Source organism: Prinia subflava, chromosome 1 (assembly GCF_021018805.1).
Source record: "Prinia subflava isolate CZ2003 ecotype Zambia chromosome 1, Cam_Psub_1.2, whole genome shotgun sequence".
Classification (NCBI taxonomy): Eukaryota; Metazoa; Chordata; class Aves; order Passeriformes; family Cisticolidae; genus Prinia; species Prinia subflava.
The window spans coordinates 113,240,801-113,255,346 of NC_086247.1; the positions used below are offsets into that span (position 1 = coordinate 113,240,801).

The 14,546-nt window shown below is 40.0% G+C and overlaps 1 protein-coding gene across 7 annotated transcripts in view; it reads right to left on the bottom strand.

Moving 5' to 3' along the window:
* Positions 1-14,546, bottom strand: part of RBMS3 (RNA binding motif single stranded interacting protein 3) — a 706,117-nt gene that overhangs the window by 73,413 nt on the left and 618,158 nt on the right. For all 7 annotated transcript variants that reach the window (XM_063408744.1, XM_063408737.1, XM_063408753.1 and 4 more), the window contains one exon: positions 4,770-4,816. In XM_063408744.1, coding sequence (XP_063264814.1) covers positions 4,770-4,816 — 47 coding nt within the window. The remainder of the gene's footprint in view (positions 1-4,769; positions 4,817-14,546) is intronic.

Here is a 14,546-nt window from a genome sequence, read left to right on the forward strand (position 1 = left end):
AAGAAATCATTTTGCAGTCAGAAATTTCTTACATGAGGAGGCAAAGGCTTGTCTTTCCTCAGTGCCACTTGTGGCCAAAAGGATCTAATAATAAAGGATGTGGATGTCTCTGCCTTGCATGAAGTACAGTGGTGTGGTGAGGACAGAGGTGTCCTTGCTGGGGATGGACTCAAGGAGAGCCACCCTCAGGAATGGGATGCTCACCTGCCACACTGCTGGAGTCACTGCTGCCAGGACAGGGCTCATTGACAAAGAGGGCTCAACATGCCCTCACCCCTGGGACACCAAGGCATCTCCCTAAATTCTCTTTACACACAAATGGACTAATATCTTCAAATGTAACTGGCATAACTGGCATGCTGGGGATCTATTAGGAGACAAGGGGAACAAAGACACAAAACCAGAGTGGCCTGTTCTGGCACAAACCCTACAGCACGACAACAAGATTTGCAGCTGAGGACCTTGCTATATTCAGTCTTCCCTTTCTTTTTTTCTTTAGGCTTAGGGAGAGGTGAAATGAGGTGGAAGATGCACGTTGTAAGTTCATTCAAGGGAATACAGGACTCTCAGTCATCAGAATAGCTACATCAAAAAGAGGAGTAGAAAGAGATATGAATTATACTGGCTTTGACTTGTTTTACATATATTAAATTATGCCTCCAAGTTTCCTGGCATTAAAATGCACAGTGTACCTAGTACAGTGCACTAGGTACTATGAGAGCGTGTGGTGTGGTTGACCTGTGAGCTCTAATGAGAGTTCTCCAGAAGGCTCAGCAAATTTCCATTTTCAGCAAATGCAGTTTACATCTTTACATTGGTCCGTGCAGTTTTTTGCAGGTGCAAGACAGCGTCCCTGTTCTTCAGCTGCAATTGCAATACTAGGAGCACAGGCATGCAGGTGGCAAGGGCAAGGCAAAATGGACATCACCCTTGTACTAAAAACAGACTTTTTCAGCATGCCTAGATTCCATAAGCCAAGGGGAAACTCATCACTTGTTGGCAAACTGCAATGCTCCTGGAAGTTCCTGAAGGAGGGTTTATAAGGGGCTCAAAGAACACATTTTTAAGTGATGTAAAAGAAGCATATTTCCAGTACATCATCAGGCACACAGAGGCAGCGCTTTAACAACAGTTTCTGTTGCTTAACAGACAAAGCACATACACCCCTGCTACACCAACCCTCCCTTTGCATTTGGGGACTGCATTATCTGCAGTGTCTGGTCACTTTTTCCCTGCCAAAAAGTGGGGAAAAAAAATCCATATGGTTGCCATTCTACTGGGGAATGTGCAAGCTTCCAGACAGAATCTGCACAAGAGCAAGATCCAATTTGTGCTGCAATAAACACCATTTGCTCCTGCCTCGTGCCTGCGGGCAGTACTGAAAAAGTTTGATTCATAAATAGTATCCTGGGGCTCACATAATGTAAGAGTATTACCAAGCATTATCAAGGCAGCAATTTTCTGTTGCAACAAGCCACACAGTCAGATGTTGGAGCTGGAAAAAACCTATCTGAATATTGAGCCCATTGGCCAGCAAATGCACAGAATTGTCCCCCAGATATGAGATACTAAATTGATACAGTACATTGCAATCTTAGACAAATGGTCAGGAGGACACCAGCCTCAGGAACATTTTAAATGAGCTTCCTTACAGTGCAAGTACAAGACCTCTATCCTGTTCCTTGTATGAGTGCATAAAACTACTGAAATAATGTTAATGCCACAAATTGAAAAATCAATAGCATATCACAATAGGCACACTACTCCCCAAAATAAAACCTGAGTACCTTTGTAAACACAATTCAGAAAAGGCTGATTATAAAACAACAAAAAAAAGGCAGAGTGGTTGCCAAGTGAGATCTTATCTACTGAAGTGTGTGCTTACCATATCTTCAGTACCTCATACTGCAATGCTATGGTACACTATGGGCTGCATTCTCCACACCATTATACCAGTTTTATACTGATGTAACTCCACTGGATGCTTAAACAGAGCTACACGGGCATAAAAACAATATAATGAAATGGAGAATCAAGCTTTACAATGTAATAGACTCAGAAGAAAATCATCTATTCCTTAGTGGGGAAAAAATCATAGTAATTTTTACTGAAAGCCTCTCTCACTCTCTCTTTAGTTTTATTCCTGCTATAGATTTTCAAGGCAAATATGCAGTTATATGGTAATAAAAGTGATAGTACGACACCATGAACAATAAGAACCTACCTTTTCATTTGGAAACAAGAGTCCAGATTCTTCCCTGAGGTTTGGTTACGGCCCAACTCAAAACCTAATATAATCCACGCCTCTTAAGGAACTGTGAATTTTAAATACCACCCCATGACACCTGCTGCAGAGACATGTTTCTTGAGTAAGCTTCCATCCTCCACATAATCCTGTGTGGACTTAGCAACTTATATGCCTCCAAAAGCAACCTTATCAACCTTATGAACAACTCTAGTAAATGTCAGCATGTGCAGTTAATATTTCTATTAAAATTTTGTTGGTGGTTCATAACTCTTCTGAATATCACCTTGACTTGGTATTATCTTTATATTTCTCATCCCCAGACTTAGCTCACTGAGTTCCACCATGGTGGCCCCAGCTGAGTGCCACAAGGAAAAAGCCTTTGTTTCACAGATTTTTGGGTGACACTGCTCCACGTAGACCTTAGTGGCTTGGCCCAACCTACAGCCAAAGCATTCTGCACTCTTCTAAGCACAGGGTGGGTGTGGGCACAGCATCAGCTCTGGCTCACTTCCACACTGCCTTCCCCGTGAGGGAGATGCCCCTTGGCTGAGTTAACCTGTGTTACTTTGTAGAGCTTAAGAGCCTTTAAGTCTCTTTCCCCACGGCCACACACCGATGCCTGAGTCTTGTGTCAGCGAGCAACAGATCACACCTACACATTTCACAAGCAAAGCATCAAGGTGCTCCCAGACCTTACTAAAATAAAACTCCTGACCTAGAGTTTCACTGTACTTGCAAGTAAAGAGGCTTATGAAAACCAGAAAAACTTAAAATGACAGGATATGTACAGATTACTGTGTGAATGTCTGGGGAGATTAAAAAAATCCTGTGGAACCAAAAGGGCCCTGGTGATCCTTATGATACTGCCCACAATCAAGATCTCACCATAAGAGCATTTTGAATGATGGGTTAGTTTTGATAAAACTGAAAATATTTTGACAATTCAGAAAAAAATACATAAGTCAAAGTAGTAATTAATTGTCACTCTTGGAGAGATATCTGGTACTGTAATGTAATTAATTTCTTGCCTTAAAAATAAAAGAATATTTTAAAACTGCAGAATAGGAATTCTCCAGTGGGTACAATTTCATTACTCAATGATCTGACAGCATTTTCAAACAACTAAGTGACCAAACCACCTGAGCAGCCTGAACACCATGGGTGTCCTTTGATATAAATAATGTCTGATACTGAGATAACTTTCATGACTTCAAAGAATTATTCTTGAATTAAAATGACATAGGTCTCAATGGATCATTCAAACTGCGATTCCCAAAACACTCATACAACCAACATGCAGGAAATTATATGAAAAAAAAAGCGCCATTTCTCCACATGAAACACTGGTGGATTATGAACCAGTGATGTTTTTATTTATAGATTGCAACGTTTTACCAGCTGAAAAGTATGGCAATAGAGAAGAATGACTCTTTGGAGGTCAAAAAGGGGAAACAGAAGCAGAGAACTCTGAAATCACAACTACAAACAAGCTCTCTATTCTTCTGAGTTTGGCCTCTTCTTCCACAACACAGGAATATCACAAGCCCTACAAAATTACTGCTTGTAAAATTAGGCAAAATAGACCAACTACCACAACTGATGGTTTTTTTTAGCTACTTGGAATGTTAGGGGACTTTTTCCTAAATGCTTCAACTAGCAGCGCCCTAACAAATATTTAACAAATATTTAACAAATAAACCCACTCTTATTAATATCAATAAATTCTCCCCTTCAGCTGGAGAGCACAGGTGGGAGTATGCACGAAATTGGATAATCATAGCATACATCTCTCTGATCAAAGAGTCACTGTCAAAGAGTTCAGGGCTGAACTTCCTGCCTTTTTTCAAATTGTTGTTAACCTAGCTGAAAAGAGAGCTAAATTTCAAGGATGTGTTTTTCAAGTTTATGAAATAACTGGAAATGTAATCATGCAGGTAAATAATACAGCGATGTGATTTCACTGCTCAATTTGAGAAAAAAATGCAATTCCTTGTGTCAGCAAATGGTAGCTGAGAAATAAAGAAGAGTGTTGCTCAGAATTTTACCCTTAAATCCCATCTGCTTACACACTAATTTAAGGCTTTCTCCCTATCTGGCATTTTTATTCAGACAATGCCATGGAAGGCAGCCAGCCTGCAGAAAGAACCCCAGATGAAGTAACAGTTCTATTATTCAAAATACATTGCAATCTTCAATGATTATTTTAACAAAAGCCAAGTCAGTAAAGGGAAACTTTACTGGTTTCCACTTCATGACAGAGAGAGATTAAAAAGACATCTACTAACATTTGCCAAAATAGAGATGGAAACTATTAGGAAAAACAACTTCCCATTCAAATGGATATTGCAAACAAGAAGGCACAAAAAGAAAAGGAAAACTAAAGAAGAACTTGACAATATGCTTCAGACAAAATATGACTGACTGGATAAGCTTTTCAAAAAGTTTCACTACAGAAAGAGAAAACAGAAGATGACATTCAAAATAATTTAAAAAAAGACATAAGAAAACATGCATTTCTTACCCATTCTGTATAGCAGCTGTTGGATCATATGTCAAAGCCATGCCAGCCTGCACATAGTTAGGGAAGAAAAACAGATTTTTACTATTACTGCAGAAAAATAGGGGGGAAAAAAAGAGATGAAACATATTCAAAGCCAATATGAATAAAAACTTAATGCAGCTTAAATACAAATCTAAATTCTGAAGGGAAGCTTAGATGGCCCAAAGCAGCATGGACAGATTGGGTGCCTCCCCAGCCTGAGAGATCACTGAGAAACAGATCTGTTCAGTCTGTTGGTTGTCATCTTTCCATAACATTTAGGGCAAATGGTGTTTTTGTTGCACCGGTATCAATTAATAACTCCACTGAGATCAATGCCTTTACAGCTGATTATTCACTATGACAAGACAGGCCCAAATCCTGCCGTTGCCTGTAAGATGGGTGGTTGGTAAATATTCCAAAGCCAACTTCATGAGAGCTTCACAGGAAGGAGTCTCATCTTTCCTACAAAGGTCACACCCCATATGACCCCTGCCTACCATTTCCCTGGGGTGTAACTCGTACTTAGAGTTAATTCATTACCATGAGACAAGAAACAAAAAATGGGCTGCGAAGCACAAAAGCTCCATCTTTCAAACAAGGCTTTTAAAATACTTCAGAGATCTGGACAGCAAAAGAATTTGTTAATGTGTTGCACAGAGCTGTTCAGCTGCCATTTACCACCAGGCAGACTGTGACCTGTGCAAAAGGATTTGGCAGTGTCAAAACACTGTCCAGTTAACAACTGTCATCACTGCCACCATTAGCAGACATATCCACAGGTACCACAGGAAAGGCAGTGACAGAGCAGGGCTGCAGACAGAATTAAGCACTCCACCTTACGCTCCAACATAGCAGTCAGGGTCAGACAGGAAGGACCTTTTTTCCCCCAGCATTTACTTAAAGACATGGAACTGACAATCTCTCCTCCCACAGAGTGCATTTGCTTTGACTTTTTGCCTTCCTTATCGATTTTTATCCCTCCCTTTGTGAAATGCTTTCCAATGTAAGACTACCAAGACATGGGAAGACATTGTCCTTTGTGCAGGGTAAAGGAGCATAGGGGAGAGAAATTCTATTGCTCAAGGTACAAAAACGTCATGGCACCATCCCACCCCAAGACACTGTGTTCCTCTTCATTTTGCATACACATCCGACTCTTGTTGCCTGAGACAGGCAGCATTTCCTTCAAGGACAGATGCTTTACCCACCACGTGGCACAGTGCGTGCTCCTGCTGGGAGCTTTCCATGCCCCTACAGCCGTCTAGCAGAGCACTCTGAATAATGGCATCTGCCCCCTTCCAGATGGCTGCGCAGACAGGTCAGGAGAGCGCCTGGGCTTGGCTGCCTCCCAGGCAGGCGGGTGTGCAGCCAGGGCAAAAGCACTGGTGACGAGCAGGCAGCGAGCGGGCAGCGCTCCTGGAAGAGCTGGGTTAGCCCAGCAGCCCAAACCTGGTCTAGGAGGAGATGGTCTCAGTTTCCAGAGGCCAAAAACAATTTCTGATCTGAAAGCCCACGTTTCTCGCTACCTTGTGCAGCCAAAGAAAAGGTTCGTGTCTTTATTAAATTTGTATATTTCTCTCATTATTCTTTTAAGCAGATGCTAGGGTAAACATTTTGCTTTATGAAAATGCCACTGTTTTAATAAAATATGTAGTCTCTCTCAAGCAAAGGATAATTCAGGAGACTAAGTCCAAGTGCATGTGCCTATTTTTGAAAGAAGTATTGATTTCATACAAAGAGAAATAAAATGGCTATTTCTGCAAGTTTAAAATGTCAGAGAACTGAATATAGGGAGACCCAAACCACTACTAATTTTGATCTAAAAAATAAATTAGCTTAGAAAATCATAAGCCTTTACTTAACTTGGCTTTATAGTCTTATGTCTTATGCTTGCTCAGCACATTATTTCTTTGGTAAGGTTGCATTAATTACGAATGGAAATATATAAATTTCTAAATAAAGAGAAAAGAAAACTTTTTGGCTGCAATACATTTTGAGGAAGCATACTGTCTTGTTTTCCTTTCTCTTTTCAACACGCATAAAATTTATTACTGCTCTCTTTTTCTATTTCTACACCAGTGAAGACAACTTAAATATTATGTACAAGCCCTAGAGGGACAGAAAAATTAATTCTAACTTTTTTTTTAGTACTCTTTAAAATAACTTAAGATATTCCCTTTAAACTGAGGTGTTTACATTTTACCTCTTATCACACATCTACTCAGACTAAGGGGAAAAAAATTGTAATTTTGGGAAAGGACAGATCCAAGCTTTCTAAATTAAGGAGTTTCTAGATCTAGTTGTCCTTTGAGTTGCTGGATCAGGGCTCACTATATCCTGCAGCTTGCTTTAGTGACTGGGGGATAAAATGGCAACAAGGTAAGTGGGTCTGGGAGGAAAAGTGAAAATAAACAACCTGTCTTTTTTTTAGGTTGACATAAATAAGAATGAAGATGCAGGAATGAAACCTGCAGCAGCTCTTTCACTTGCTGTCCTTGTGAGACCTGCAAACATGTTTGTGCTGCTTTCGTTTACTGTCCTTAGGGATAGTTGGGCACATGGTCATGGCATAGACACTCATCTCACCCTACAACCCCATCACACCCAGACCTGTGTGTGGGTCCATACAGACAAACTGCAAAAACTCAGTTCTCTCTACTGGTATCAAGAACAGGGGACACAGCTGTGACCCTGAAGAGTAAAAAATATGAAAGGCACTCATCTCCTCCTTATCCATGTCCCACATCCACACTGGATGGAGACAGACTACCAGAATCTGTTCAAGCACTGCAGCAGTGACCACTATAAATACCACCATCACATTTACCAGTAAATGGGAAGTTTCACATTAGACAAATAGGGCACAGCATGTGGCAATATGTGCATATGGTAACCACCTACGGTTGACCCAGTAATATTGCTAATATCCCCCCTTGCTGCATTGCCTTAAACAGCTGCTATTTCAAATAGCTGTTAACACAGGACTATTTACTTCTTTCTCATCAAGTTGTATAATTTCTCCCTACAAAATTATGCTGGCTAGAAGCCCAGAAGTGGCAACATTTAGCCTGGACCAGTCAAAGATTTATGGTCTGAAGCATCCTCATTCATCAGGAATAAAAACTGATGAGCAATAATAACTTACAGGAAAATTGTCTGAACTTTCCCCAATAGCAGACAAACAAGAATACCAAAAATACCAAAAATTCTGTGTGACAGAGGTCGAGCCCATTCTGTTAAAATCAGAGTGGAATATAGCTGTCATAGTGCTAATACAGGCTGAACAGTACCAAGCACTGGCTGATGCCTCTCTAGCAGAGGCATACAGATACCTCTGCTGTGCTGAGAGACTCTTCTGAGCCTTTTCACCCGCTGGTTTGCTTATGTCTCAGCAGAAGGAGAGGGCCTCGTTCCCTCTTCTCACAGTGACACTTCCTGATAAAATGGCGCCTGAGGGAGTGGCACTGACGATGGAATGCTACTTTAGGAAAGTATTTGTCAGATAAATATTCTGTTTAGGAACACCTGAACTACATAATTTTCATGCCAGTCAGCCAGATAATGGCCCTAGACTCAGCTATTGAATGAAAGCACGCTAGTAGAAATAGAGGTCATTCTTAATGACTACTGATCTGTTCAGAAAGCCAGATGACACAGAAATTAACCCAGCTTGTTAAAAATACTGATTTTTAAAGAAGATTACTTAAACCACATGAGTTTATTTATCTCTTATTTTCACAGAAGTGTCTGAACTTAAAGAACATGAAGAAAGGATGAAAGTTTTTTTGGGTTTTTTTGCTGCAGTTTTCTAACAGTTGACATCAGTGAAAGAGATTCTAAGAACAAGAGATTCAGTCTGCACCTGTCATTAAATTTAAGCTCTTTCATTCACTAAAGAGCAAGAAATGTCAAAAAGCCTCTGAAAAACAAGGGTTTCCCCAGGAAGTTTGAAGGTCTTTTGTTCAACACTTTACTGTGAATTTTTTTCCATGGGTAAAGACAAGATGTTCTGTTTCTGGTTTCATTTTTTTCCCCTCTTTGTTATGATTTGAACATAAACAATCAGATCTTTAATATAATGTGAAATAAAGTGGGTTTATAATTTCTCTACCCAACCCCGGTGATATCCCACAAGAAAAAACGTATCAGTGCAGTATCTGTCTTCCAGCAAACATAAATACCTATAAATGACTGATTTCTTCTGTACATCTTCTGTGCAGCCCAGTGTCTTCTGTGTTGCTGGGAAGGTGCTTTCCTGAACAACTTCACCGTTCTATCACCATCTCCTCTCAGGGTACATGTCTTTCTGACACTGTGTAAAAATTCACCACAATGCTGACCTCTACAAGGCGAGCTTTGCCTTTTCCTCAGAGGTGAGACCTCCTCATCATCTCCTCAAACCTGCCCTGTCCAGTCTCTGACTAGTGCTGGAGACCCTCTGCAAGGGGAGGCTGCTGCCACTGCAGGATCTAGGGCTGTGCAGGAGGCCAAGTCCACTGGAAAAAAAAATGGAGAGGCCTGAAAATGAAAAAGGGGTGAAATGTATGGAGGTGGTGGGTTTTCCAAGCAGAAGGCCCCTTGGGTTTCTCCTCCTTAAGGTGATATTTGGGAAGGTAAGGTTGTACAGTTGCACTGAAGGGATTTCTGTGGTGAACTGACGTGGGAGTTAGATGCAAAGATAAGCCTCCCCATCTCCACTGACTCCTACCTTCACCATTTTACACTGGAGGATGCCATCCCAGGGCATGCTCTTGGCTACTACAGTGGAATCAATTGAAATTTCAACACTCAGAGTCTTGTACTTGTTTTGTTTCCATCACTAATATCTGCCAGGCATCACAACACAAGGATCTCTTGTGCCCTGACAGAAGATACCCTTACTGAAATGCTTTGAAGAAAGAAGAGAAAGTAGGGAAAAGAAATCATCGACCCAGATGAGATTCATGCAAAATACTGATTTAATAAAATAAGCTCAGTCACCAGTAAACTTGGCAGAATTCCTTTCTTTGATTATTTAAATAGTTCTGACAGAAATATTCAACATTATTAGAAAGACTTCTGAAACACCGCCCCTCACTTTCCTTTTTAGAGAAGGAGAAATCTAGAATATAAATGTGACACCTCCTAGATATCTAGAGGCATATGAAAGGAATGGAGCATTTCCCAGTGATGTGTGCTCCTTAAGCAGCTGTAGATTTTGAGGGGAGAAGTGGTTGTGGAGAGAAAAATATATACTGTTGATGTCAAACTTGGGAAGTGAGCCTCAGAACATCAGAGACTGCACTAATAAACACGATAACAAGTTCAGACACCCAAATGAATGACAAGAAACCCTTTTGTCCTACAGAACTGGAATGTAAGTCTGACATACACAGCTTCTGCTCTTGGGATTGAGTCATTTTCTTCCCACTTCAACTAATCCTGTTAGTTAAAACACAAGTGCTGAAATCTACAAAAATTGAAAAGAAAAAAAAAACAAAAACAACAAAACTGAAAGAGAACATATGTAATATAACAATTATTCTGTTTCCACAGCCAGTCTATACATTTAACCATTTAATCTTCAGGTCAATGAACCATCTGCTTTTGGGATCTGGCACACCCATTTTTGCCATCAGTGTGATCCAGTGCTATATCAGCTGTGTTTTACATTGACTTCTGCACACGAGATGCAGTGAGTTGGGAACATTTCTGGGGATGGCTGGCAGCACTCCTGATATCTGCTGGTGATACAGCAGAAAAAGGTATGTTCTTTCCCTATCTCCAACATTTGTTTATTCTGCCTAAGAAAACACTGTTGTAGCAGCAGAATTTGGAGGACAACCCAACTGCAGGAAAAAATCTCCAGGGCAAATGGCATGACATTTTTCACCAGAGAAGGAAATTCAAAGCTAAAACAAAACAAAAAACCCCTAATCTCTAAGAACAAATACACTGCTGATTCTATTTTAACCAAACTATGGTCCTTTTAAAATCCAGACCGCAGTGACAGTGATTCCACTTAGGCAATTGGTTTAAATTATTTCTATGTACTTAATAAGCTCAAAATCCAAACTGGTCTGTGGTACTTGCTGAGGCATCCACTGAGGCATCTTTTAAAGATGTTGCCCATAGCAACAGCACCTTGTGTCATTATTCTAGGTCTTTCCACCTATTGGTCAGATGCCTTTTGCCCTTCTCTTTCTCCCTCTGGAGTGAGGGCTTCTTTTCAGGTTCAATGTCTCTCTTTGTTAAACTAAACTTTTGTTGAAAATAAGCATGCAAAGTGCCAGTGTTTAACTTACAGGCATGCTAAATATATACAGTAAATGTCTTTGTGCACGGTTTACATATGAGGGTACTTGTGCTTATCTCACAGAACTGGGAATTGCCTCTCACAGCCAAAAAAAGTTACTTGTTTAGGTATAAAACACATCTGCCCTAGACACCCAGGGTTATGGAACACAACTAAGTAGTACCTATTTCCTTGGAAGCATAAAAACAATCCATGCCTGAGTTATAAACAGGCCTGACACAGAACTACTAATCATTTCCAAATGTATCTGCGGGTAAAGAAGGGGCCACTGGCACCAGGATCAACTGCTTCAGCCCTTCACTGGTACTGACTCCACAAAACGTTTGGGAAGTGTCTCAAATTACCTGTTGTATGTTTTTTTCTCTAAATTGCTGCTTGCATTAGGCAAAGTTGTAATGAATCGTGGCTAAAAAGAGAAACTGCCACAAAAGCAACATTCCCAAACTACCAAGTCATTTTGTTTTTTTAATAAAGCATTAAAAACATGTTTAATTCTTTGGATATTACACAAAATAAGCTTAAAAGAAAACACAGGAGAAGAGAACCAGGAGGAAGAGAAGAAAGGGAAGGAAAGGAAGGTAACCTATTGACCCTTCAGAAATAAAAAATGTAACTTTGATTATGGAAGCAAAAAAGAAATCAAGGAAAGAATTACTAGTGACAATTATTGAACATCAATATATACATCAGACTAAATTCAACAACAAGAGGATTGAATTCAATGGTGCATCTCACTGCTGTGATAAAAGCAACAATATTGTAAGGGTGGTACTCTCTTACAAGACAATGCAACTGTTTAAGTAGCCCAAATTTTACAGAAACTTGCAAATGAAATATCAAAGAGTTCAAAATACTGTGACCATTAAAAAACCTTAATCACTTTGGCCTGACCAGATGTAGAAAAGCTACAATTTCTAGAAAACAATAATAAACTAGGCAGAATTCTCCCTGTCTACCAGGTAATTTTCAAATAAACCTGCTCTTAAATACATGTATCAAAATACTTTATTTCTGAATAACTAAAAAAAAGGTTTCCTTAAATCTGCATAGAAGATTATGTTGCGAAATTTATGCTGCAGTTTTTAATCCAATCTGATCTCATTTTGTGACTACACTTGATTCCCCAGGTGCATTTTTGACTAAAACATTTTTGGGGATTTATGTCACCCACCTCTAGATTTGTCAGTTGCAATTTAGAGGTAAATTGAATCAAATATTTTACAGACAGAATTTGAATATGATTATCCTCTATCACCTCTATCATCTCAATTCAATCTTGTCAGGTTAAGCTTCAAAACAGAGTGCTTAATTAAACCAGTGTGAGGACAAACTAGCCCAAAAAAACAAATTAGTGAACTTTTTGCAGAAATTATGTCAGTTGCTGGGTCAGAATTTCACTGCAAATATTTCCAACACTGACAGGTTTCACTGCACATTTATTGCACCTGTCTATTGGATGCCTAATTTGACAGCCTCATATAAAGCCATCACTAACATAAACTCTCAGCTCTGTCGTCCAGAACTGGTCAACCATCACAAACACTCAATTAAATGTCTCAGTAAATCTGCTGAACATTTCCTGAAACTCCAAACAGGAGTGTAAGGGTAAGGACTAGAAAGCACTACTCAAGATCTGGCATTTTTCCCTGGTTACAGCTGGCCAAGTAACCAAGCACCAACCCCACCGCCCCAGACCTCCCAAAAAGCCCTAGAGAAATTCAGTGAATTTCTAAATATTTGACTTTAAAAGGGCAGGTAGTCAAAGTATTTCTGTATGATTATGAAGCAATCTACAAATGTAAGATATGAATAAGAATTTCTATTACGTTCTGCAGTATGACCTGACAACTTTACAAAAAAAAGAAATCCTGCCTTAAAAAATTCCATAGAAGCTCTTCACAAAAGAGAGCAAAACCTCTGAGAACAGCAAGCCTGCTCCTCCCCATACACCTCCTGCCATTCCCTCCCCACAGCAGAGTGCCGTGCCCAGCTGTCTGTCCCTCCTTTGCCTGCTCCAGTCTGAGGCCCGTGGCAGAGCTGTTGTTATTTCCCTGGGATCTGCCCTTCCCAGAAATACCCTTATGCACGCTTAGGGCTCATGCTGGCTCTAAACCTCACGCTTTAGAAATGCCCTTCATGAAAGTATTCAAGAATGCAAAGGCTTATCTGAACAACAGCCAAAATACATCTTGCTGATACCACAGGATTTGGCCAGGGTGGAAACAGCAAGGGAGTAATCTCTTGGATGCTCTTTCTTTCCTTTGGGGAAGAAACCAAGAAAAAGCAGAGGTGTAGGGAATATTTCCAGATCTCATTTGTCATCAGAACTATGACCCTTGTCATAGATCAGTTGTTTTTCACTACTCACTGCCTGTTCTTTTAAAAAGAAATTAAAAGAAATTAAAACTTACAGAAATAACTGTAGGAAGGTTACTCAAGTGCTGCTACTTGAAGAACAACTGAATGGTTGATCATTTTTAGAATAAGATTGTTAAAAGACAAAAAATTTGAAAACCCTTATTACATATGAAATATGAGAGTAATTATACAGAAAGGATTTTATGTTGGAAATAAGAAAAATAAAGTAGAGAAGAAACCCAGTAAATGAGGGACCCTAAAAGAGAACATGCATTCTTGTCTTTGATGCTCTGGGTAGTAAATATCCAATGTGCAGCAATGTATTAACCAGATGTTAGTAAACAGAGAAAATCTGAGAAAATCTAGCCTGGCATATTTCTGAGTTTGTATCTTTACAATCTTCTCATGTGTGTACATCACACCCTGAAAACAGCTCTGTAGCTGTCAGTGATTGACAAGGAATGACGGTCAGCAACAAGGGATGACCAGCACTAAAAATCAGTTTTTAAGTGTTAATACTACAAACACACCAGCCACACCCTGCCTGTAGGTCACCAGGATATCAGTGAGCTTAACAGGCACCACTCCAGCAGCAGCCAATGAACTGCACAAGATGCAACAGGCTCATGTCCTGAGGCCACAGGCATGATGGTGACTTGCTGGCTTCAGCTTCATATTCTCCTTTATTATTGATTTTAACTGAAGGAAGTATAAAACAGCGGACATAACAGCTACAATGCTATTTACTTTTTTAAACAGGGATTTAAAGGTCTTAAAATATGGATTTTTGACCTTATTGAGGGTTTATTATTGTCTCCTATACACAGATCTTTGTTTTCCAAGCTCTTCATAGGCTGACCTGAGCCTACTGCTTGAAGTACTTCTCGGGCACTTGCTCCTCAGTAGATCCCAAATATAACAAACCCTAATGGCTCCTGAGAAGATAACTGCATTTTTTGAGACATACAGTGTAAGACTCTGCAATGAGCCTTTGGAGACTTCTGCAATGTCCTGAAGCAAAAGTGTCTGCCACTCTGGGATTTTCAGCCCTCAGAGCTAAAATTGGACCTTTTTCTCTTGGAACAATGTAGAATAACCATGGG